The 25,346-nt window shown below is 38.1% G+C and overlaps 2 protein-coding genes across 3 annotated transcripts in view; both read right to left on the reverse strand.

Moving 5' to 3' along the window:
* The window catches only part of BNIP3L (BCL2 interacting protein 3 like), a 295,477-nt gene that overhangs the window by 90,090 nt on the left and 180,041 nt on the right, over positions 1-25,346 (reverse strand). The gene's annotated exons all lie outside the window — the stretch shown is intronic.
* The window catches only part of PPP2R2A (protein phosphatase 2 regulatory subunit Balpha), an 81,256-nt gene that overhangs the window by 55,157 nt on the left and 753 nt on the right, over positions 1-25,346 (reverse strand). For both annotated transcript variants that reach the window (XM_050802594.1, XM_050802595.1), the window contains exon 2: positions 23,844-23,918. In XM_050802594.1, the coding sequence (XP_050658551.1) occupies positions 23,844-23,918 (75 nt within the window). The remainder of the gene's footprint in view (positions 1-23,843; positions 23,919-25,346) is intronic.

Raw genomic sequence — 25,346 nt, forward strand, 5'->3', positions numbered from 1 at the left:
CCACAAGCTGGGCACAGTGGTTCAAGCCTGTAATCCCAGCGCAGAGGCTGAGGCGGGTCGATCACCTGAGGTCACGAGTTCAAGACCACCTTGGCCAACATGGTGAAACCCCGTCTCTACTAGATATACAAAAAAAAATTAGCCAGGCATGGTGGCAGCCATCTGCAATCCTAGCTACTCAGGAGGCTGAGGCAGGAGAACTGCTTTAACCCAGGAGGCGGAGGTTGCAGTGAACTGAGGTCATACCACTGTACTCCAGCCTGGACAACAACAGCCAGACTCAGTCTCAAAAAAAAAAAAGAAAAGTACACAATATCAGAATTTAGATTTAAGAAAACAAATCTACTTTTATATAAATTCTGTGAATTCCCCTTTTCTATTGTATAGAAAGTGATTACCGAGTGTTCTAGACATGAATGAAAAGAAACTATAAACATTTTATTGATACACTTGTTAAACATGTAGATGTAAAACATGCATTTATCTTCTAAATTGCACTAAAATGACACTAAACTAATAAAAACAGTCTAAAATAAGAACAAAGAAAATGCAAGGGAACAGCAGAAGGAAGGTAACAACAATGTGCTGAAAAACAAAAAACTCAGCAAAATAAAGTGAAACCTCTGAGCATGCAAAAGTGGTTGCCAAGTCAGGACACAGAAGCACCAGGCACCTTGGAGGGCTGCAGTGAGGCATGAAATTCAAAACAGCTATTGGGTGAAATATCTATGCAAGATGCAGAGAAGCTAGACTCTAAAATAGAGAACAAGACTACCTCCTGGAGAAACTGAACCTGACCTAGGAAAGGTATCAATTTGAGAGGAAGCTGGTGGTGAGGGGTCAAATTAAAAATAAGATTAAGTGAAAGGCTGCATATTAATCCATGAGTTGCTCGGTGATCTTACTGGCTCCCAGAATGTCAGCAGCCAGGCTTAAGATGTGACCCATCCCACCTCCCCACCTCCCCCTGAGATAAGACACTAGAAGTTCCTTCTCATCTTGAGATATTGACCTGTGGGTTCCTGGCTCATCACCCTACAGAGAAGCTGAATATCTCTGCCAGTGGACACAAAGCTTCTAATTTACTTTTAGTACCTCATTCTTAAGAACTAAGACAGACAACCAAGGATCACCAGATACCAAAGTCTACCAATATGAATAAGAAAAAAGAAACTCAAAGGAAATAGATGCTCAGATTAGAAAAGGAAAACAAACCCAAAAACCTATTAATCTTCTCAAAGACAAGATACTCCATTTATAAAACCAGGGCTGCTTAAAACTACCACCATCCACACTATTTCCAAAGGGCAAAAGAGCTCTTAAAAATACAATAGTAAAAATAAATGAAAGAGTTGAGAACAAAACTGAGGAACTCCCCCAGAAAGTAAAACAAAAAGGAAATGGAAAATAGTGGGGGAGGGGTGGGCGGGGAAGAGGACCAGCACAAAAAGTTCAAGATCCAGATAAGTTCCAGAAAGAACAAATAAAACAGAGAAGGAAAAAAACGGAAGGAAATGAATCTACAAGCTGCAAGGGTCCAATGAGTACAAGTCCAATTAATAAAAAAGACCCACACCAAAGCACATCATCCAGAAAGGAAAAATCAGTTAACAGAAGGGCATTAGTGTTCTCAAATGCAACACCGGAAGCTAACAGACAAAAGAAACACCTCCCAAATTCTAAGGGAAAATGTTAACCAGCCAAACCTGAAAGTGTGAAGTAGAATAAAGACATCTTTTCCAGGCAGGTAAGATCTCAAAAATTTTACCTCCTATGAAATCTTTCCCATAAAGCACAGGACACTGTGTACCATCCCAAAATAACAGCATGAAACAAGAAAGAAAAAGATGTGGGATCCAAGAACAAGGAGCTCCAACATAGGAGAGGCAAAAGGAATTCCCACAATGATGATGATCACGATGATGATGATGAAGGAAAATCCCAGGACAACAGCTGTGCACCAGACTTACAGACTGCCCAGACTGAAGCAAGAGGCTGGAGGGATATAGCTTAAGGCAAAAGTAAAACTGATAGAACATCTGATGTGCTTCAATATATTAAGAGGGGATTTACTCTCCGAAGAGGATTTGAGGATGATTTAGTGATAGATTCACAGAAAACGAAACGAAGTACTCCAGACTGAAACATGATGGAGAACTCCATGAAGAACATAATCTGATTCTTCCTGATCATGCGGAAAACTACATTAGAAGGCTTTTGAAAGGTGCAGAAAGAAAACAGTGATGGGAGATTAAAAGTCAAATGAATAAAGCAATTATTAACCCTAAAGAAAACAATGTTATAATAGAAAAAAAATCAGAATTTATTATACAGCAGCCATATGCACAATGTCCACTCCTGCGTTCATTTCCTATCGCTGTTGTAACAAACTAGTGCACATGTGGTGGCTTAAAACATCATTAATTTTTTTTTCTTACAGTTCTGGATGCCAGGAGTCAAAAATCAGTTTCACTGGGCTAAGGTGAAGTTGTCAGCTGGGATGGTTCCTTCTAGAAGCTTTAAGGGAAGAATCCATTTTCTTGCCTTTCCTCGCTTCTGGAGGCCACCTGCACTTCTTGGCTTGTGACCCTTTCCTTGCAATCACTCCTATCTCTTGTTTCCTCCCTTTGATTTTCTTGCCTCCCTTTTATAGCATCCTTGTGCTTACAGATTTACAGCCTACCAGGATAACCTAGGATGATCGCCCTATCTCAAAATCCTTAATTTACTCACATCTGCAAGTCCTTTTGCCATATAAGGTAACAGTCACAGGTTCCAGAGATTAGGACGCGGATTTCTTTTGGGGCCATAATCCAGTCTACTACAACTCTGAACACTGGCTTAAACAATCAACACAGTGTAACAATACTGAGAACGCTGGGAGGAGCAGTAGGAAGAGCCTAGGGGATGTTAGTTCTTAGCTACCATTTCCATGTGTGGATTGCTTTTAAAAAGAGCTGTATGAGCACTTAGTTTAGAAATATGAAAATAGGCCGGGCATGGTGGCTCATCCCTGTAATCCCAGCACTGTGGGAGGCCAAGGCGGGCAAGCCGCCTGAGGTCAGGAGTTCGAGATCAGCCTGGCCAACATAATGAGACTACATCTCTACTAAAAATACATAAAATTAGCCAGGCATGGTGGCGCACAGCTGTAGTCCCAGCTACTTGGGAGGCTGAGGCAGGAGAATCACTTGAACCCAGGAGGTGCAGTGAGCCGAGATGGTGCCACTGCATTCCAGCCTGGGGGACAGAGCAAGACTTCGTCTCAAAAAAGAAATATGAAAAAATACCAGAAGAAATAGCTAAAGTGGATTCAAGATGAGGACAGGTGACAGAAACAGAAAATTCATTTTCCTTACAAGTATTTTGAAATACGGACTTTTAAAAAACTATATACATGAGCTACATGGATAAAATAAAAATCAACCTAAAACAACGTTAAACTTAGATAGCTGGTAAGGGAGAGAAATCCTGATCTGAGATGAACAGGTGCCTCAAGGCTAAGGAACCAAACAGAAAAATGACAAAGATAAAAATTTAAAGGCAAATTACTAGCAAAAAGCACACCTTTGCTAAGTATGGTAAGGTCTTAGCCTGAGCCAAACTTGAAATTCAAATACAAATTTAAAATAACAACTAGAGAGGGCTAACATGTAGCAGTATGACGCAAACTGCTCTTTTAAGAGCTAGTGCAAAACTCCCAAGGAGGTGTTTTAATTCATTTACAGAACAAACGTTAACTGATGTGAGAACAGCACAATAGATCTATCTATTCTGTCAAAAATGCTGAGTAAAAAAATCAAGATACTAGGTCTCTCTTACCCTTAAAAAGAGGCTATAAGCTGCCTTGCCGCTCAAAGTGTAGTCTGGGGACCAGCAGCAGCAACATCAGCATCACTGGGAGCTTATCAGAAATGCAAAAATCACAGGCTCCCCCACAAGACCCAAATGCACCATCATCATCTGTATTTTAACCAGACGCCCAGGACATTCATATGCACATAAAGCTAGATAAGTGCTGATATCAGGCCAATACAACTCTTCTTTAACAAAACAGCATACTTCTGAATAAGGAATTGAGGGGAATTAAGCGTGTTCACTGGTACAATAACATTTGCTTTCTATTTCTATTCAGACTTCTGTAGAATTTTCCAAGGGCTCTAAATATATTTGTCAGCCTACCTGAGACTCTGATAAAAGACTCAGATCATGATACAAACAACTGAGTAAAAGAACGAGGAGAAAGAGAAAATATTTATAACATAAAGAATATACTGTTTACAACGTGGCCCTAGGTAGCAAGGGTAGCCAATAACAGGATGCTTTAGAGCCTTCAGTGTGCCTGACACCATCCCTTCAGATGTTCTCAAACTCCATCCCTCCTGCTATGAGAAACAGACACCAACAGGGAAGGGTGCTTTGGACCCTCCTGCATGTTCTAGGTGCACCCCACCCCACCCAATTATATTACTCTTGGGAGAAGATGCAGAATATATAACTATAGGGAAGAATAAAACACTGGAGGAACTTGAGAAAAAAGGGAAAATAAGACAAAAAAAAAAAAAAAAGAAGCTTGAACTTCTGTTGCCACACATTAATTTTCGTTCATTGTTTCAGAGACAGGGTCATGCTACGCTGCCCAGACTGGAGTGCAGTGGCTGTTCACAGGCATCACTGTGCACAATAGCTTTGAACTCTTGGTTTCAAGCGCTCCTCCCACCTCAGCCTCCCAATTAACTGGGATTACATGCTCGCACCACCGTGCCCGGCTCAGCACAATAATTTTAAATTAGTCAAATTAATAGTCAAAGTGCCAGACCCTAAACTAATCCCAATTCTGACGAAGCTGGGAAACTAAACTCTCCCTAGCTTTTGCCAAATGCCTAACCCAACCAAGCTGAACTGTTAGTCATTAATGTAACGTATATTTATTGGAAGTGCCTAAAATGTGCCCAAAACCTCAAAAACTAGTTGATCTCAATTTGTGGACTGGAACAGGCTTTTATTCTTCTGCTGTCAAACTGTTAATTCTGTTAATCGGGCATCAGACAGCAAAATAACTATATCGATTAAATTTTCTGAGGCTTACTATGTGCCAAAACTAAGCATTCATGTACATTTAATCCTCTAAACAAAAAGGCAAGTACTATTATTCCCATTTACAGATAAGAAAACTAAAACACAGCAATTCTCAAATGTTTGTTTCCTTACTCTCTGGTTTCCTTTGCTTGTCTAAAAAAGAAAAAGGAAAAAAAAATCCACTTCATTTAGGAAGTCTTTCCCATGTAATGCAGATCCAAATTATTTCTTCTTTGAGCTTCCCTCCAACGTTCCTCCACTACGATGTATGATTCAAAAGGGGAAAAGGGCTGTGATACTACAAATAAATAAATTTTAAAAAGCATCACCAAAGAAAACCAGACAAAGAACACAAAAAGGCTCCAACACAGTTATTTGCTCAAACAAATAACTGGAAAAGATTTTTCTGAATGGTGAATATTGTGCCAGGTATTGTCAAGAGGTCAGGAAATGGCCACTCCCATTCACTATTGGAGGAAGTGAAAAATCAACACCAACTTTCTATGGTGATTTGGCAATAAATACCATAAGCCATTTAAAAAAAAAAAGAAAAAAAAAATCACACCTTTCGACCCAGCAATCCCATTTCCAGAAATGTATCCTAAAGCAGTAAGATTCTCACAGGGATGTTCATCATGATCTTTATAATAGCAAACATTATAAACAACCAAAATGTCTAAATGAAATACACTAGAGATCCAATTAAATATACAGCCATTTATCTTCTTCTCACATATGTTAACTGCAAAAAAACATAATACAAAACTGTATGTCTGATAACAATTTTGAAAATATATATTTGCAGTGGAAAAAGAACTATATGCTGGAAAGATCTATACCCAAATATTAACAGATGTGACATAAAAATGGTGAGATTATAAAGGCATACTTTTATTGTGCTTCAGAAACACTGTGTTTTTTTTTCTTTGAGGTGGAGTCTCGCTCTGTCGCCCAGGCTGGAGTGCAGTGGCGCGATCTCGGCTCACTGCAAGCTCCGTCTCCCGGCTTCACGCCATTCTCCTGCCTCAGTCTCCCGAGTAGCTGGGACTACAGGTGCCTGCCACAACACCCGGCTAATTTTTTTTGTATTTTTAGTAGAGACAGGGTTTCATCATGTTAGCCAGAATGGTCTCAATCTGACCTCGTGAGCCACCCTCCTCGGCCTCCCCAAGTGCTGGGATTACAGGCGCGAGCCACCGCACCCAGCCGACACTGTTTCTTATAAACTGAAAGTTTGTTGTCAGGCACAGGGGCTCACGCCTGTAATCCTAGCACTTTGGGAGGCTGAGGTGGGTGGATAACCTGAGATCAGGAGTTCCAGACCAACCTGGCCAACATGATGAAGCCCCGTCTCCACTAAACATATAAAAAAATTAGCCAGGCGTGGTGGTCGGCACCTGAAATCCCAGCTACTCAGGAGGCTGAGGCAGAAGAATCACTTGAACGTCGGAGGCAGAGGCTGCAGTGAGGCGAGATCGCGCCACAGCACTACAGCCTGGGCAACACAGTGGGACTATGTCTCAAAAAAAAAAAAAAAAAAAAAAAAAAAAAAAGAAGACAGTTTGAGGCAACCTTGCTAGAAAGGAACTTTTTTTTGTTTTGTTTTGAGACAGAGTCTTGCCCTGTTACACAGGCTTGGAGTACAGTGGCGCAATCTCGGCTCACTGCAACCTCCCCCTCCCGGGTTCAAATGATTTTCCTGCCTCAGCCTCCTGAGTAGCTGGGACTACAGGCACGTGTCACCATGCCCAGCTAATTTTTGTACTTTTAGTAGAGGTGGGGTTTCATCATGATGGCCAGGATGGTCTAGATCTCTTGATCTCGTGATCCACCCGCCTCAGCCTCCCAAAGAGGTGGGATTACAGGCGTGAGTCACTGCGCCCAGCGGAAATGCACCATTTTTCCAGTAAGTGCTCACTTTGCGTCTCTGTGCCACACTTTCGTAATTCTTGCAAAACTTCAAATTTTCCATCATTACTATACTGGTTATGGTCATCTGTGATCAATGATCTTTGATATTACTATTGTAATTGTTTTGGAATGCCATGAAGCACCTCCATAAGACAGCAAATGTAATTCTTAAAAATGCTGTATGTTCTGACTGCTCCACCTACTGGCAGTTCCCCTATCCCTATCTCTCCCCCTCCTCCGGCCTCCTGGAGATACAATATTGAAATCAGGCCAATTACCCTACCGGCCTCTAAGTGTTCAAGTGAAAGGAAGATAATTTAATTGATAAAGGTGACTACCCTAAACAATGGATTTTCAAAGTAGACTAAACAGTCCTATATTCGAAGAAGATACCACCTAGGACTCTCATAGCTGGAAAGGAGAAGCTGATGCCTGGCTGCAAAGCTTCAAAGAACAGGCTGACTCTTCTGTCAGGGGCTAATGCAACTGGGTGACTTTAAGTTGAGGCCAATGCTCATTGACCATTCTGAATTCTAGGGCCCAAATCTACTCTGCCTGCACTCTAGAAAAAAGCCTAGTTGAGAGCACATCTGTTTACAGCACTGTTTACTAAACATTTTAAGCCCACTGTTGAGACCTACTGCTCAGAAAGACGACTTATTTCCAAATATTGCTGCTCACCCAAGGACTCTGATAGAGAGGGACAAGGAGGTGTTGTTTACATGCTTGCTAACACAATATCCATTCCGCAGCCCACGGATCAAGGTGTGATTCTGACTTACAAGACAATTGTGAGCATTATTAAAGAAATACAGGCTGCACGTAGTGGCTCACTCCTGTAATCCCAGCACTTTGGGAGGCCAAGGTGAGTGGATCGTTTGAGCTCAGGAGCTCAAGCCCAGCCTGGGCAACATGTTGAAACCCCGACTCTACAAAAAATTAAAAAATGAGCCAGTGGTGCACACCTAAAGCCCCAACTACCTGGAAGGCTGAGGCGGGAGAATCACCCAAGCCCAGGAGGTCAAGACTGCAGTGAGCCATGATCACACCACTGTACTCCAGCCTGGGCAACAGAGTGAGACACTGTCTCCAAAACAAACAAACAAACAAAAAGAAATATATTTTTGTAAGGCTATAACTGCCATAGACAGTGATTCCTCTTAAATCTGGGCAAAGCCAACTGAAAACCTCCTGGAAAGAATTCAACATTCTAGATGCCATTAAGAACATCCATGATTCATGTCAGGATGTCAAAATATCAACACAAACAGGAGTTGAAAGGAGCTGATTCCAGTCCTCATGGATAACTCTGAGGGGCTCAAGACTTCCACGTAGGAAGTTAACTGCAGATGTAATGGAAATAGCAAGAGAACTAGAATTAGAAATGGAGCCTAAAGATATATTGTTCCAATTTCATGATACCATCAATAGATGACCAGTTTCTTTTTAATTAAACAAAATGGTTTCTTGAGATGGAATCTACTGCTGGTGATGACGCTGTGAACACTGTTGAAATGAAACAAACAAAATTTAGAATATTATATAAACTTAGTCGATAAAGCAGCAGTAGGGTTAAAGAATTGTCTCCAATTTTAGAAGACCTTGTACTGCAGGTAAAATGCTATTAAAGAGCATTGCATGCTACAGAGAAATATTTTGTCAACTGATGCAGCAAACTTCATTTGGCACTCATTAAGAAGTGCCACAGTCACTCCAACCTTCGGCAGACACCACCCTGATCAGTCAACAGCCATCAACATTAAGACAAGATCCTCCAGGGGCAAAAAATGTACAACTTGCTGAAGGCTCAGACAACTATTAACATTTTTTAGCAATAATGTACTTTTTAATTGTCATGTACACTGTTTCAGACATAATGCTACTGTACACTTAACAGACTACAGGATAGTGTAAGCATAACTTTTATGTGCTGTGGGAAACCAAAAATTTGTGACTCATCTTACTGCAATATTTGCTTTATTACAGTGATCTGGAACCAAAGCAGCAATATCTCTGAGGTACGCCTGTATTTGATTTGATTTTTTCATTTACATATAGTACATGGGCTGTGAGAAGAACCAACAACGTTCAACACCTCACTCCCCCACTTTCCAACTAGTGACCTTGGGCAAGTTACATTATCTAAGCCTTGATTTCCTCATCTATAAAATGAAAGTAATAATTTATCCTTACAGTGAGAAGATTAAATGAGATAATACATATAAAGCACTTATACACATAGGCAGCTCAGTTTCTTGAGCACTTATTTTTTAAATTTCTCATTTATAATCAGTTATTTTTCCTTTAACAAATAAAAATTCTTAAAGATTAAAAAACTTTTGCAGAGCAAAAATTTAACAAAGCTTTATTCTAATCAATCTGAGCAGTATACAATCTGAGCAGTATACAAATCATGATGTTTTGGCATTTTAAGGAATATTAACAAAACTCCCAAGAAATTAGGTTGAGAATTAGACATGGTGGACAAGTGACCAAAAAGGCCTACGTGTTAACTGAACAGTTAAGAACACACATTATATTTTTAGGATCTAGCCTATTCTATCATGTGTAGTATAGTCTTAATCAAATAAATCACCAAAATGAACCGGTCACTTTACATACTGCCAGGAACAATCAGATTCAAGTGGAGAAAGAAGAAAGACTTGAGGTCTACAACCCAAAGACTCCAAACTGTTATTTTTAAAGTTATCTATGAACTGTTATCTATGAACCCAAACTGTTATTTTTAAAGACTTGGATATCTTAGACATTATAGATTTTACTTAGCTTTGTTTAGAGTCCAGTAATTGCACATCTAGATGTAAATTTCAAATGTGTACAACCTTCTCAGTAACTCTCCACATAGAAATCTGTATGGTTTTAATCTACTGGTTAAAAGAAAATGCTAATTTCTCAGGCAACTCATCAGATCCTCTTTAAGGTGGGGCCTATAGACCTTGCCTAATAATTCATGGATTCCTAGAATACATTTTCCTACTTTCAAGTCCAAAATGATAAAGATGTGCTGTTAAAAACATATGCAAATACAAAATAAAACACTTCTGGATGATATATAAGAAATCTGTGATGGCATCTCTGGTGAGAGGACAAAGAAACTGGGACAAAGAAGAGGGAAGCATACATTTGCTGTATTCCTCTTGATTTACCATTCTATATATGTATTAATTTTTTTTTCCTGTCACCCAGGCTAGCGTGTAGTGGCACGATCATGGCTTACTGTAACCTCGAACTCCTGGGTTCAAGCAATCCTTCTGCCTTGGCCTCCTGAGTAGATGGGACTATAGGCGTGCATCATCATGTCCATCCTTTATTAGATTTTTTTAACCTAGTTATTAAAACAAAAACCTTTACCTATATTTGGTTTGTAAAACAGATGTACAAACTAGATTTGATTAATACAGTGGGGAAAGTTAGATGTAAATGTAGTCTGTGTGTGACTTAGAAGTATAGTGCTGCAAAATGAATGTTTTTCTTTTGTAAATGCAGTTTATTGGCTGTAGAAAACCTTTTTTTTTTTTGAGACAGAGTCTAGCTCTGTCACCCAGGCTGGCTGGAGTACAGTGGTGCGATCTTGGCTCACTGCAACCTTCGCCTCCTGGGTTCAAGCAATTCTTGTGCCTCAACTTTCTGAGCAGCTGGGATTACAGGCAAGCGCCACAAAGCCCAGCTAATTTTTGTATTTTTAGTAGAGATGGCGCTTCACCATGCTGGCCAGGCTAGTCTCCAACACCTGACCTCAAGCGATCCACCCACCTTGGCCTCCCAAAGTGTTGGGATTACAGATGTGAATCACCATGCCCAGGCTAGAAACTCTTTTTTTTTTTTTCTGAGACAGAGTCTTGCTCTGTTGCCCAGGCTGGAGGGCAGTAACATGATCTCGGCTCACTGCAACCTCCACCTTCTGGGTTCAAGAAATTCTCCTGTCTCAGCCTCCTGAGTGGCTGGGATTACAGGCGCGTGCCACCATGCCCAGCTAATTTTTGTATTTTTTCTAGAGACAGCGTTTCTCCATGTTGGCCAGGCTGGTTTCGAACTCCTGACCTCAGGTGATCCACCTACTTCGGCCTCCCAAAGTGCTGGGATTACAGGCGTGAGCCACCGTGCCCAGCCTAGAAATTCATTTTTAAGAAAAGAGTAAATCCTACCACTTTTCTCCCATTTAATTTTTGTTTTACTAGTATTTTTTCCAAAATCAGTGCACGATTCAGTGGCTTTTTAATATATTCATCACTACTATTTAATTCCAGAACATTTCCATCACCCCTTAGAGAAACTGCATCCAATGGCAATCACTGCCCTTATTCTCAACTCCCTTTCCCTCACACCGCTCCTGGCAAACACTAATCTACTTTCTGTCTCTACAGGTTTGCCTATTCTGGACATTTCATGTAAATGGAATCATAAACTCTATGGTCTTTTGTAACTGGCTCCTTTACTTAGGATGTTTTTAAAATCTATCCATGTTGAAACATATCATCAGCACTTCATTCCTTTTAGTGTCTGAGTAACATACCATTGTATGGATACACCACCTTTATCCATTCATCAGTTGATGGAGACTTGGCACTGTTTCCACTTTTTGGCTATCATGAGTGAGGAAGGGTCCTAGCAACATTCATATACCAGGTTTTGGGTGGATATGTTTTCAATTCTCTTAGATACACACCTGGGAGTAGAACTGCTGGGTCGCAAAGTAATTCAGTGTTTAAGGTACTAATAGAACAGTAAAAATCACAGTATGGTAGCTTGGAGGCTACCATAAACATTCACCTAAAGAAGTCTCTAAAAATATTAATTAGAAAACTCCAACTCATGTCTATTCGAAAGCAGTAAAAGACAAATTTATGGTCTTAGACCTGCAATATGGGACTTTTAAAAATTTAACTCCAAGAAACAAGTAAATATTTGTACTACATCCCCATCTCAATATCAAGCAGCATAAAATCAACTTAGAAAAGGGAGAGTAATTTACTACTCAGACTCTAGTATTATCCATAAAATTTTTACACGGGATTAGAGGTTTTCACAGTACCATAAATAGGAGTAATACCAAAAGCCAAGTGCTATGGGAAATGTTTATTTCAATAAAATGGACCTCCAGTGTACCTAGAAGGAACAATATCTTCTATCTCCTTCACATTCTCCACAGCACTGGGAACTCAACAGATACCTGTTGACTTGCGGCTGAACAAAGTCTCACCTTAGCTCTATCCCCTCCCCATAAAAATCAGAGATGCAGACTCAATCAAACAGGAGTTTTAAAAATAAAACTACACTAATGTCTAAATCCTTTAAACTGACACTTTCAATGTTCTACCTAGACTACTCAAATTAATTACAGAAAGTACCTACTTTGTTCCTTCCCACAGAACCCGATATATATAAAAAGACCAGGAGCTCGCTTTAAGCAAGAGCTAAAGCATGAAAGCAACCAACATGTCCATCAAAGGATGAATGAATAAACAAAAGGGATATATACACACAATGGTCTATTATTCAGCCTTAAAAAGGAAGGAAATCCTGTCACATACTACAACAGGGATGAACCCTAAAGACATTATGAAATAAGCCAGTCACAAAAAGACTGTATAATTCCACTTGGAGGAGGAATCTAAAGTAGTCAAATTTGCAGAAACAGAAAGTAGAATGATAGCTGCCAAGAGCTGAGGGGAGGGGAAGAAGGGAGTTGTTTAATGGGTATAGAGTTTCAGTTTTGCAAGATGAAAAAGTTCTGAGGATCTGTTTCACAGTATGGCTAGAGTTAACACTACTGAATGGTGTATTTGAAAACAGTTAAAATGGTAAATTTTATTATGTTATGTGTTTTCTATAATATGCATAAAAACATTAGGTAGCTAAAAATTTTCACTAAAAATTGGTTCTGTTGCTAGAAAAAAAAAATAATGCTCACTTTATGTCAAGGAGAAAAAAGACAGAACAAGCAATGCCTTTGCTACTACCAATTCCTTTAACAACCATTTTTGCATGTTGCATGCCTTGATAAGAAATTTGTTCAGAACTATTTATTGCCTACAATAGCCTGTTTCTCTTGAATTAGAGTCTTCCCACTCTATTAGCCAAAAGGAAAGATTCCTCTTATGTTACCTTAGAAAGTCATCTACCCTTAAGAATCTTACCTTGCGGTAAGCAGGAAAAAACAGACACACAGGGTAACACCAAAAAAAGGTACTATTTCTACTTTCATGCAGAGCAGACCTACGACGAGCCTGCAATGGCAGGTTATGAAAAGTAACACTGTTTCAGATCTAACCATGTTCTTCTGGATCTTTAGAAAATTTTTAAAATTTTGCCCCCAATCCTTTTTACCTACTTTGATTTCTCTCTTAACACAAGCTACTGAAGAACTTAAATTTCCTTCTGATTAAAGTATAAAATAAGCAACTGGTTCAAAATCCAATATATCCCTCTAATGTTTTTACCAATGAGAGACAGTTTTTAATAAAGGGTGGGAAAAAAAAAAGATGAGAATGCACTAAATCTGTCAAGTCCAGTATTTTAGAGATTAATCCCTCCCATATCATCTCAGGAAAAAGTAATAAGAGGATTGATAAGAAAAAATACCCTTCTGAATAGTCTAAACACCATTATTACCATACAAATATCCTTGATTCTTCCAAATTTAGAGTCCAATAAATAAGTTTCAGTAAGTGTGTAAACATAGGCATAACTATAAGATTAGAGCAGAAGTTCTTAAACCAGATCACTGGTCCACAGACCCTGTGAACTGGATAAAAAGAGATCATTCAAAGATTCCAGAAGAGAAAACTCCATCTGGTATTTGAACATACAGAGAGGATTTAACCAATAGAAACTAAAAGCTGCAAGTGTGTAACTCCCGGCAATGTGCTATATAGAAGTATTCAACGACTTGCCAAGGATTCCACATTTGCCAAGAGCAAAGATCTAGATGATATTGTAATCAACTACTGCCAACATTAACTAAAAACATTCACATTAATTTTTAAAAATTTGCTGAGTTTTTTAAAATTACATTCTGTGTTTAAAACTGGACAGAAAACTGTTAAAGTCTACAAGCTCTGGCATTCAAGCATAGAAAACAGCCACAAAAATACTGAAAATATTAAGCAATAGTTGATATTACATCTTTAGAATGGGAAATTTAACTATTTAAAATGGAATTATGTTGTTCACTTTAGGATTTTCAGAAAAACATTGTTCCCTCTCTCACTTCCCTTTAATGTTAAGTTGGGAAACAGTTACCAAGCCCATTTTATGCCTTCTTTCCTAGAACAGACCACACATCACCAAACTGCTACATGTTGGGCTCAAAATAAACACAATGTCAAGGTCACCAACTCACTTCTAATGACGAGGCAGGCAACCCAGGATGGCACTAAATTAGGCTGTGAGAATTTCAGTGTTCCTGATAGTTGAACCTGAGCAGACACTGTGAGGAAAACCGTAAAAAATTATTTTATTCTGGCAAATTTGTTACTGGTATTTAATCTCTGTAAGGGAGAGTAAGTTTAAAAATAGATACTTTAACGTCCTGAAGGTATTCTTCCTTCACCAAGATCACCAGCTGAAAGAGCTTAAGGCAGATCTAATTTGGTATCTAAAAGAACAGGGAGGGAGGGGACTGAAACAATTTCAAGTCACAGAAACTACTTTCATATGCAATTTTTTAAGACATTCATGCACAAAAGCAGTACACTGTTCTGATCACTTATCTTGTGGTTCATGAGACTTGTAAAGCATTATTACTAAAATGAAATCTATGAACAGACTAAACCAACTGTCAAATTTTCTGAATGATAGATCCCCTTAACTCTTACAATCTTAGAACAAAGAGCTATTAAACTTTAAAATATTTCTTCATTGTAAAATAGCAATAAACCTCACACATTAACAAAAATTTTATGAAAAATGACTATACCCCCCATCTCCCCACCAACAAAATTAATGACACTGCTGTACACTGCTGCAAATCTCTTTAATATCTGGCCTAACAGAATGAAGATTCTCTTAACTGTTTCTGTATTCAATATACTGTACCACAATATGCTTTGTCGATTAAATATGTGAAGAAAATCCAGCCTCACTCAGACAATGTAGTTACAAAGGGAGGAACATTTTAATAGGTTTTTCAGGTAGTTATGGATATACCTTTGATACGACACCAAAACTCCTCAGTGGTAGATTCTTAAAGGTTTGTGGAATGTGAAAACATATCGGTAGTCTGTCACATTAAAATTCAATGCTCTAGCATGCACTTTTACTGATATATGACTGTTTAACATCACATGCATTGGTCACTCGTAAAAGACTGATTCACTGAGTTCCACAGATCTTCCAAATGTTGACATATTTATCAAAAAATCACATTCATTAATATGACTACTGATTTTACTTGAAAAAATCTTTTAATTACTGGGAGGCTGTCGAGCTCACAATTACAGATACGTGTTTTCCAAAATTCTAATTTTTGCTTGAAAGCTCAAATTTCATCATGGGCAACAAACACTGTCTACTGAAGCAACAGTTTCACTGTTCTTTTGAGAAAACGTCCACCAAATATCCAAGTCCGAATAACCATAGTTTACCAGTTATTTCAAATAAAAATGATGTTCCATGAAAACAGCAGTTGAAACTCAAACAGCTGCACCAATGCTGTTCCTCCAGACAACCACTGTACTTTGCCCCCTTGCAGAAGTGCTCTAGGTATACCTCCCATTCTGTCATGCAGAACGTTGAACAGATATGTGTTCAAGAAGAATTTAATAAAATTAAGTTTTTACTGCTTCAAGGACATTCTTAAAACTGACAGTTTTTTAAACTGCTAGTACATGGTGATGATGATTACCTCTACAAGCACCCTTTTGTGCCACTGTCTTGATCTCATGCTAAGATGGCTTCTGTACCACTGCTGCAAAGTGTACTGAAAAAGGCAAGTATCATCTGAGTACTACTGTGAAAATAGTTTTGACTTCACAGACAGTTTGAATGAGTTCAGGGGTTGCCAGACCACACTTAGAGAACCACTGGACTACATGATATCAATTTTGATGGCAGCTATGGACTCTGACCAGAGAAATGCACATATGTACAATTATACAATTTCACACACATCAGAGGGTTAACAAAGCCCTTATAACCGATCTATAGACAGCACATCTCAGCTAACAAATGCCATTAGCAGACCAGCCTGGGCAACATGTTGAGACCTGTCTCTACCAAAAAATTTTTAAACACTAGCCAGGCGCTGTGGCCTGTGCCTGTAGTCCCAGCTACTCAGGAGGCTGGGGCAGGAGGATCACTTGATACTGGGAGGTTGAGGCTGCAGTGAGCCGTGATCATGCCATTGCACTCCAGCCAGGGTGACACAGCAAGGCCCTGTCTCAAAAGAATGCCATTAGCAGAAAATTCAATAAATCTCCAAATTATATTTGATTACTTCAAAATAAAAATTATCTACTAGGCATTACAAATAAACCTTGTTATAAACAAGAGCTGCAGTTCAACAACATCAAACACTTTCACCTGAACTAAAAGGAGATCAAGTTTTGAAATAAAATTATATTAGGAAAAGTGAAAGGTCTGAGGTAAGAATCCCAGCTTCATCACCTGCTCAAGATTATACTGTTAATTAACTTTCCCACCAGTCTACTTATTTCACAAGGTTTTTGTGAAGAACAGTAAATTAATAGATGTAAAGCACCTAAAACAATGCCTGGTACATAGTTAAGCACTCAAAAGATTTAGGTTACTCAAGATGGCCATGCCATGCCTTCCTTACAATGACTATACAGCAGTGTATTTATAGAAAATCTAATTTGCACCCAGGCTTTTTCTTTTCTGAGATGGAGTCTTGCTCTGTTGCCCAAGCTAGAGCGCAAGTGGCACGATCTCGGCTCACTGCAACCTCCACCTCCCAGATTCAAGCCATTCTTCTGCCTCAGCCTGAGTAGCTGGGACTACAGGCACACGACATCACACCTGGCTAATTTTTGTATTTTTAGGTTTCACTATATTGGCCAGGCTGGTCTCAAACTCCTGACCTTGTGATTCACCTGCCTCCATCTCCCAAAATGCTGGGATTACAGGCGTGAGCAACCACGGCCGGCCAGCTTTTACTTTTCTTTCCGTCTGCTGAGGAAGCACCTTATGGATACTTGATTACTTAATTATAATTTCCATCATCGCCTTAAAGGGCAACAAGATTATAGTTGAGGATATTAGCTAAAATTTTTTAGCTATTTCCAGTCCTTCAGTTTTCCTATTTAACAGCATTAAGAAACTTACCTTTCTTCCTACAACTCAACTTTAAGATAAACTAGGCAAACATTTATATGTAAATATGTAACATATTGTAACCTCTTCACTGATTTTATGAATTTTTGCTTCAACCTCTCATCATTCTGCTTATTCTACAATTTTCAATAACTTGACTTTAATATGTCATTCACTATTACAGAGTACTAAGAAACATCCAAGACTAATTTTTGGTTTATTTTAATAACAAGACAAAATTTCAGCAGTATGTTTTCAATGGCCTTTATCTCTCATAATCTTTTGTCAAATGAATGTGAAAAAACTTAGTATTTTAAAATAAAGCAAGAAAACTATTTTATGCTAAACAGATACTATCATTCATGGTATTTAATGGGTAAATTGACACTACTACTTTAAGTGACTGTACTGAGTGAGGTCTACTAGACTTCAGTCAGTAGTAATGCTAGTGTTAAGAAAAAGAAGTGTCACATGTCATACAAGGTAAGGATATTAACTAAGACCTTCACCATAGGTCATTAGGTTTCGGAATACAGCTAATGTGCCACTATTTTTAAATCCACAAAACAACAGGGTTCTACTATTTTTTTCTACTAACTTACCTTACTGCCTAAATCTAACATGCATACTACTCTAAGAAACACAGAAGACGGCCTGGGCAACATAGCAAGACTTTGTCTTTAACAAAAAAAAGATGCAGAAGAGACATGATTTTAAATTCTGTTCATATTATAGCATTAAACATATGGTATGGACTAAAACCATTAAATTGTGTGTGATATCAAAATATGGACTATTTCTCAAATTTTTACTTATGTCCTTATTTGGGCATATTTTAGCCTCTACCATTTAAAAAATATTTTTCAAGACCCAGTCCACAAGGCTAAATCCTACCAACAGTAAACAGAAAGCAAACAGTTGAAAACACACAATGCACTTGGATCCAAGTTTCATAAAATCAGACTTTATAAGATAATATCCTAAAATAATTTCCTATGAAAGTGTAAGACTATCAAATATGGAGATGAGGTTCATTATTAAATATTTAATAACATCTGATATTTTAAGATTACTAAACAATCAAAATGTATATTAAAATAATTAAAATAACTATCTTGAATGGTTAAGTTGTTCCTTTTTTTTTTTTTTTTGAAACAGAGTCTTACTCTATTGTCCAGGCTGGAGTCTAGTGGCACAATCAGAGCCTAACTATAGCGCACCTCTCAGGCTCAAGCCTCAGTCTCCTGAGTAGCTGGGACTACAGTTGCACGCCGCCATACCCTGCTAATATTTTACTTTTTGTAGAGACAAGGTCTCACTACGTTGTCTAGACTGGTATCAAACTCCTGGATTCAAGAGATCCTCTTGCCTGGCCTCCCAAAGTGCTGGGATTCCAGGCGTGATCCACTGCACCTGGCCTGTTCCATTATTTTGACCAAATATTACACACTTCAGATTATCCACATGTATCTGAATCTTTAATATTTCCACAAGCAAAATTTAAACACATTATCAAAATCATTAGAAAAAATTTCTTACTGCTTGACTTTAAAAAATGAACTTGCTTTCTATTTTGTTAAATCCAGATTTTAAAAACAAATATTACATTATTAAATAACAAAAGGATGGGAAAGGGTCAAGTGATGGAAGCATAAATGGGGCAGCACTGGCCGTTGACAATGATGCGTGACAGGAGTTCATTATACTATTCCACATACTTTCCAGATTAAGTTTTTTAAAAAAACAAATAGTAGCCAACTTAACAAACAAGCAATTACTGTATTACCTTCAGGATGAAATAAACATTGCAGAGCACTACTGGTTCAGTAGAGAACGTGCGCACGGTCATAACAACTTAAGCACTGACGTCCAATTTAATCATAGTGTGTGATGTAACATTGGGGCACAATAGGGACAGAAATGGGGGTGATAATGTGAACAGCTTAGTTATCACCTACTAGATGAGCAAGTCAGCTGGAAATGCTAAAATTGACAAGATACAGAAATACCATTTTATACCCAAAAAGGAAATGATGCACCAAAGAATCCAGCAGATGAGCTGAACAACTGCTCTTAGGAGATGGACTAGGGATTAGGGAGTGGGGAGGTAGGGGACTGCCATTTTTCATCCTAAACCCTTTAGTACTGTATTAGATTTCTAAAATCCTCTTATTGTAAAATTTAACAGATAAAGAAAAACAAAAATTGAAACAAAAATGCCCACGTTAGTCTTTACAAACATCTGTACAACCACCATTCCAGTCAAGATGGCACCCAAGGGCCTCCCCTACCCTTCCCAATCACAACTCCCTTCCAACAGCTTAAAGGTAGCCACTATACTGACTTTCATAGTACTTTTTACAGTACTTTTTTTCCTTTTACTTCATAGCTTTTCTTCATAGTTTTACCAGCTTCATATGTGTCTCTAAATCTATAGGTTAGTTTTGAATGTATTTGGTAATTTATTAGTGGAATCAAAGAGTATGTATAAAACACACATACATGCTATTTCCTTCACTTTGAGAAATTTTTAGTAGGCTTTAAAGACAAATCCCCAATTTACTCATACTCCAAAGACTCTTCCTCCAAAGTAACAATAATATGAAGGTTCAAGTAATAATATCTAAATCCTCATAAGGCTCTTTTGTGCTGGGTACTGTTCTGTTTTATGTGTATAAACTCATTTAATCATCAAAACAACACTGTAAAAAAGACAGGTTTCATTGTTATCCTCATTTTACAGAGGGCAGCCAGGCACGAAGAGAGGACCACACAACTGATAAATGACTGAGCAAGATTCAAACCATGTAGCCTAGCACCTGAGTCTGTGCTCTTACCTACTGTCTCATGACAGAAAGTTTTCAATAAAAGAAAAATTAAAAATATAAAATACATTACTAGCAATAATTTATTTTTAAGGCCTCTAGAGAGTCCAGCATCTCAAATAATACCAGTAGTATTAATTATCAGTAGTAATAATTCTGTGGCTGGTGGTTCACACCTGTAATCTCAGCACTTTGGGAGGCTGAGGCAGGTGGATCACTTGAGGTCAGGAGTTCAAAACAAGCCTGGCCAACATGGCAAAATTATCTCTAATAAAAATACAAAAATGAGCTGGACATGGTGGCGTGCGCCTGTAGTCCCAGCTTCTCAAGAGGCTGAGGCAGGAGAATCACTTGAACCCGGGAGGCGGAGGATGCGTGAGTCGAGATTGCGCCACTGCTATCCAGCCTAACAGAGTGAGACTCTGTCTCACCAAAAAAAAAAAAAAAAAAAAAAAGAATTTGGGCTGTTTTTAGATGCTTTTGGAAATTAACAAGATTAAAGTACAAGGAAGAGCAGAAATCACCTAATCCATTCTTATTATTCCATTACTAAACACACAGAAACCCAGGGGAGTACTTATCCCCAGTGACACACACTAGTTTGTGCTGGAGCTAGGGTAAAAACCCAAGGTCTCCTGATTTCTTTGTATTATACGGTTGTATATCATCAATCTGGTTATAAAAAGCCTACCAATGATTCTGCAGACAGCGTTTTAAATTTTTATTTTAAAAAGCCTACCAAATAACTAAATCCATGACTGCTAGAAGTACATCTCAATCATCCTCTTACCACTTCTCATCCCCTTTCAAAACCTAAGAACAGTAATATTTATGTTCCTTCATTCAAACAAATATTCAACTACTGTGTGCCAGGCATTGTTCTAGACAGAGCAGTTTCATGCCTGCATAAGGTACGAAGATAAATCAGTCCTGCACTAAACTTTGTAGTACGTAACAGTAGAGATGTGGGGTACTATATGATATCTATGTAATAAAGTGCCATAAAGGAAGATTTTAAAAACAGGTATTTCCAAAAGACAGAATTAGCAAAAAGGTTAAAGGCATGATTTGAGGGATGAACAGGATCCTGGTAAGAGAACTGTGGGAGGACTGTCAGGCATTCCAAGGTGGAAGCAGCAAAAACAAAGACCCTAAAGTAAGACAGCATAGAACGCCTTTGAAGAACAGTATCTGTTTAGCTGGGTCATCAGCCATAGCAGCAAATAAACTGAGAGAAGGAGAGGCCATATTGGACAAAGGTCACACATTCTAGACTGAGATGTTTGAACTTAATTCCTAATCCAGTGGATACAGTGATCCACCGTGGACTTATGAGGAAAACGACAAAACTAGGACTGCATTTAAGATTAACTCTCAAGCAAAACATAGGATGAAGAAGCAGGGAATAATTTAGGAACTTACTGCAACTCGGATGAGGGAGAGTGGAAACCTAAACAGAGGTGAAAGCAGGTATGCAAAGAATATTAAGGCATTACAGAGTAAAAATGGTATGCCCTGGCAGCTGACCGCATGTAGACGGGAGAAAGGTAGGCAATATGGAGACAATCAAGATGTATCATTAACAGAAAACAGGCAAGTAAAAGTTGAGCTACATGTAACCTGTTTAAGAAATCAGTCTAAACGTAGGGTGGTAGGGAATGTGTTAATAATCTTATTTTACTTCAGAAAAGCAAATCTTCCCTTAGTAAAACAAACAAGACTATAATATTCAAACTCTAGTATGCAGAAAAACCCAAATTAAAGTGGTGTCACTTGAAAATTGGATTTTTATACTTAATACATTTGTATAATGATACCTATTAGAACAAGTCATATTTTTACTATATGTTATTTTACTAAAATATATATACCAAGTATCAGCGTTTTAGGATGCTAAGAATATGCTTACGTTAAAATATTTAACCTCTAAAGAAAATTATTTAATGAATCAGTAGAAAAATGCACCTACTAAGTATCAGCAAAGGGGAACTATAACTGATTTATCTCCTAACTTCACCTCAATATGTTCTTGAAAACTTTGACTTTTTTTTCTGCTCAGCATCTTTTGTTATAGAACTTGCTTTCTTTGCTTAAAGTCACAGAACATTAAGGGAGGACTTAATGTATATCACAAGCTATTTGGTTTAGTTAGGTAAATGATCTTCAGTTTGAAATATCAATTTCTTCTCATTAAATAAAGCCATGTGGTCTTTCTGCCTAATGTTTAACAAGCAGACTATGAGCTCCTTGTGGGCAGAGTTTATGTTCTAGACACCAAGCACCCTCAGCGCTCAGCATTTAGGGGAACTTTCCTAAGGGAATAAATGGAATTCAACCAAAGAATATTTTCCAAGTATACAGCACTTTCATAACTTGGTGAGTGTTACACAACTGCACAGAACTAATGATCCAATACTGGAGTGTCTACTATTCAACAGGTAATATAGTTACAACATGAGTAATACACAACTCCTCCCTTGAAGTTAGGACTAAACAAGTCAAACACTACTGACTTCATCAGAAAACCTTGATTTACACTATTTGCATGACCATCAGTCAGTCTCCTTTGTCTCTGGTTTCTCATCTAAGAAACAGATAAGGATTCAAAAGAAAAGGAACGTGAGCGAGCTCTGTAAAATATGACAAGTATAACCTGTGCCAGTTGGCTTCCCATAGGATTCACCACACTCTAAAACAGACACTTCATTAAGAATGACACTGACACAAGCAAATAAAAGCATTCGGCTACCACCCACCATCTGAAAAAAAACCTCCAAAAGAGTACCCTACAGACAGGTCAGAAATATGAGGACAACACAATCTAGGGAAAAAAGGTTTATGAATTTTCACCAAATTTTTAAAATTCAAAAGTACATGTTTAAATTTATGAGTTTTGTTTGGAAAATTCCTACTGTAATTCAAGAGACACAATACCATTAAAAAACGTCAACGTTTCTGAGGAATGAAACAATGCAACAACTTTGTGGGAAATGCCTCTGCTGCCTAAGACCATCTCAAATGAATGCAAAACCTTGAAGTTCCAAAACTTAAACTTCTGAAACACATTAGTAAACAAATATGGGGAGAAAATTAGACGTAAGCACTTCAACTGATCAAACACAGTTTCTACCTGCACAAGAATAACGCTTCCTAGAAGACAAGCGATATATGCATAGCATTGTTACTGTCTTATCCACCTAAATACCAGAAAGACAACAAAACGAATAACCTGAGCTATCATTTCTTCACAGAATATGCCAATCAGCATCACACTCCCAAAGTGGACAAATTCAAAAGTAGTTAAAAATCTTCCCATAAAAATCAAAGACGCTGTTAAGAATGTTTCTGAACCAAATGTTGATGGCACCTATTTCAATTTACTTATCTAAAACAATGTACAAACATAAAAACGCATCGCCATTTATTTGTATGTGGAATTTACATAACAAAGAAACCCTTAAATGCAGCTCACAGCTTTCACGTGAGGATTTTGTATGTCTCATCACCTTTCATATAAATTCAGAGGAAAAAATAATAAAAACAAGGCATAAATAAATGAAATTTAAGGCTGTTTCTCAGAAAGGTAACTTTTAAAACTGTTCTTACATTTCTTGGACAATAAACACAAAATCATCTTGAATTTATAGTAGTTTCGGCTTCAAGGAAATCCCTCAGTAGGAAACATTTCTGAAAAAATTATATATCCAAAATTTGCATTATTAAACGCTTTCTTACCTTCTGCTACATCATCATCTACTGCTCCTTTCACCTGAGAAAAACACCACTGAATATCATTCCCTCCTCCAGCTCCTGGAAAAAGAAAACATACCAATTAAAACCGAGTTCTGCTTATGTTGACTCTCGTAAACACAGAGATGGTATCCATGGTTGGCATGATACTAACAGCCTAGTTCTGCCCACACATACAACTACCACCAAGAGCACCAGTTTGGAAAAAGATGAGACCCCAATAGTTGGTACTGTATTAAAAAGAAAAAAACAAACATTCCAGGTATGAAATTATTTAAAGGCACATGATCTACGGTCATTATACATCTGTTCACAAACCTCCTCTCAAATACAGTAAAAGCCTTACATTCAGGCAAGACCTACCAGAAAAAAAGGAAATACCAAGAGTTAAAGAGTTTTCTTTTTAAGTGTACAAAAAGCCTGCAGAAGAATTAATAAGGTTAACTACCATGAAACATAGAACGAAGAGAAAACTTCGGGAACATTACTGCCTGGGTAAGAAGTAATGATTCATATGAACCCTATCACCAAAGTGCACACACAGCAAACACTACACCCATTTCTTTGCATTCATTACCAGCAAATCACTGGCTCCAGACAGAGAGGAAAAGAAACCGAAATGAATGCTGCTAAAGAGACTGTCAAAGGAAGCTTGTTCTGCCTCCCTTCACCTCATCCCTCGACTCCAAAGGACCTGGCAAAGAATTCATTTCGCTAACATGTCATCTCGTGCAAAACAATTTTAATCTCATTTCATTATTCAACAAGGCCAACAAGCAACTTATTTATAGCAAACAAGTCAATCCGACACGTTAACTTTTTCAAAAGGTTTAATTATCTAAATAATGAATATAATAGCACGGAAAACTGGTCTCATCGCGGAATGTTTCTATTTCACGTGCAAGTACTGAGGTCGAAATCGTGAAAATGTCCTGGGGCTCTAGGGAGAAAGAAACTGAATCTAAATCGGGAATTGATTCTACTACATGAAGGAAAAGATTTAGCAACACCAACATGTACAAAAAGAATTCTCAAAGCAATTACATTACTTCTCTCTCCCCTATCACCCCTATTCCTTGCTAAATTTATTCCTAAACTGATTTTCTCTCTACATCCTTTCCCCTCCCTTTCAAAGCTTCTACCTAAATCTCTCTCCTCCTTGCTATTTATATCTCTGAACTCCGCAACTATTTTAACTAACTCTACCAAACCCTTTTGGGAAAAGGACATCTGCAAAAAAGCTAACATACTAAACGGAAAGTTTAAATTATTTTCATGCAACTTGCTGTACATGAAAGGCCTTGCACTCTTCGGCGGTAAGAGGGAAGAAACGGAAACGAAATGGTTCGAAACAAAAAATTTAGGCTTCCAGTCTCAAAAATACTGGCATCCACAGTGGGGGGAAAAATACACATATGCCCCCATTGTATTTTAACTTGTAAAGCGCTCTTCCTTCTCGGTGCAAAATAAATGTGTATATACACCCAA

The sequence above is a fragment of the Macaca thibetana genome, chromosome 8 (assembly GCF_024542745.1).
Source record: "Macaca thibetana thibetana isolate TM-01 chromosome 8, ASM2454274v1, whole genome shotgun sequence".
Taxonomy (NCBI): domain Eukaryota; kingdom Metazoa; phylum Chordata; class Mammalia; order Primates; family Cercopithecidae; genus Macaca; species Macaca thibetana.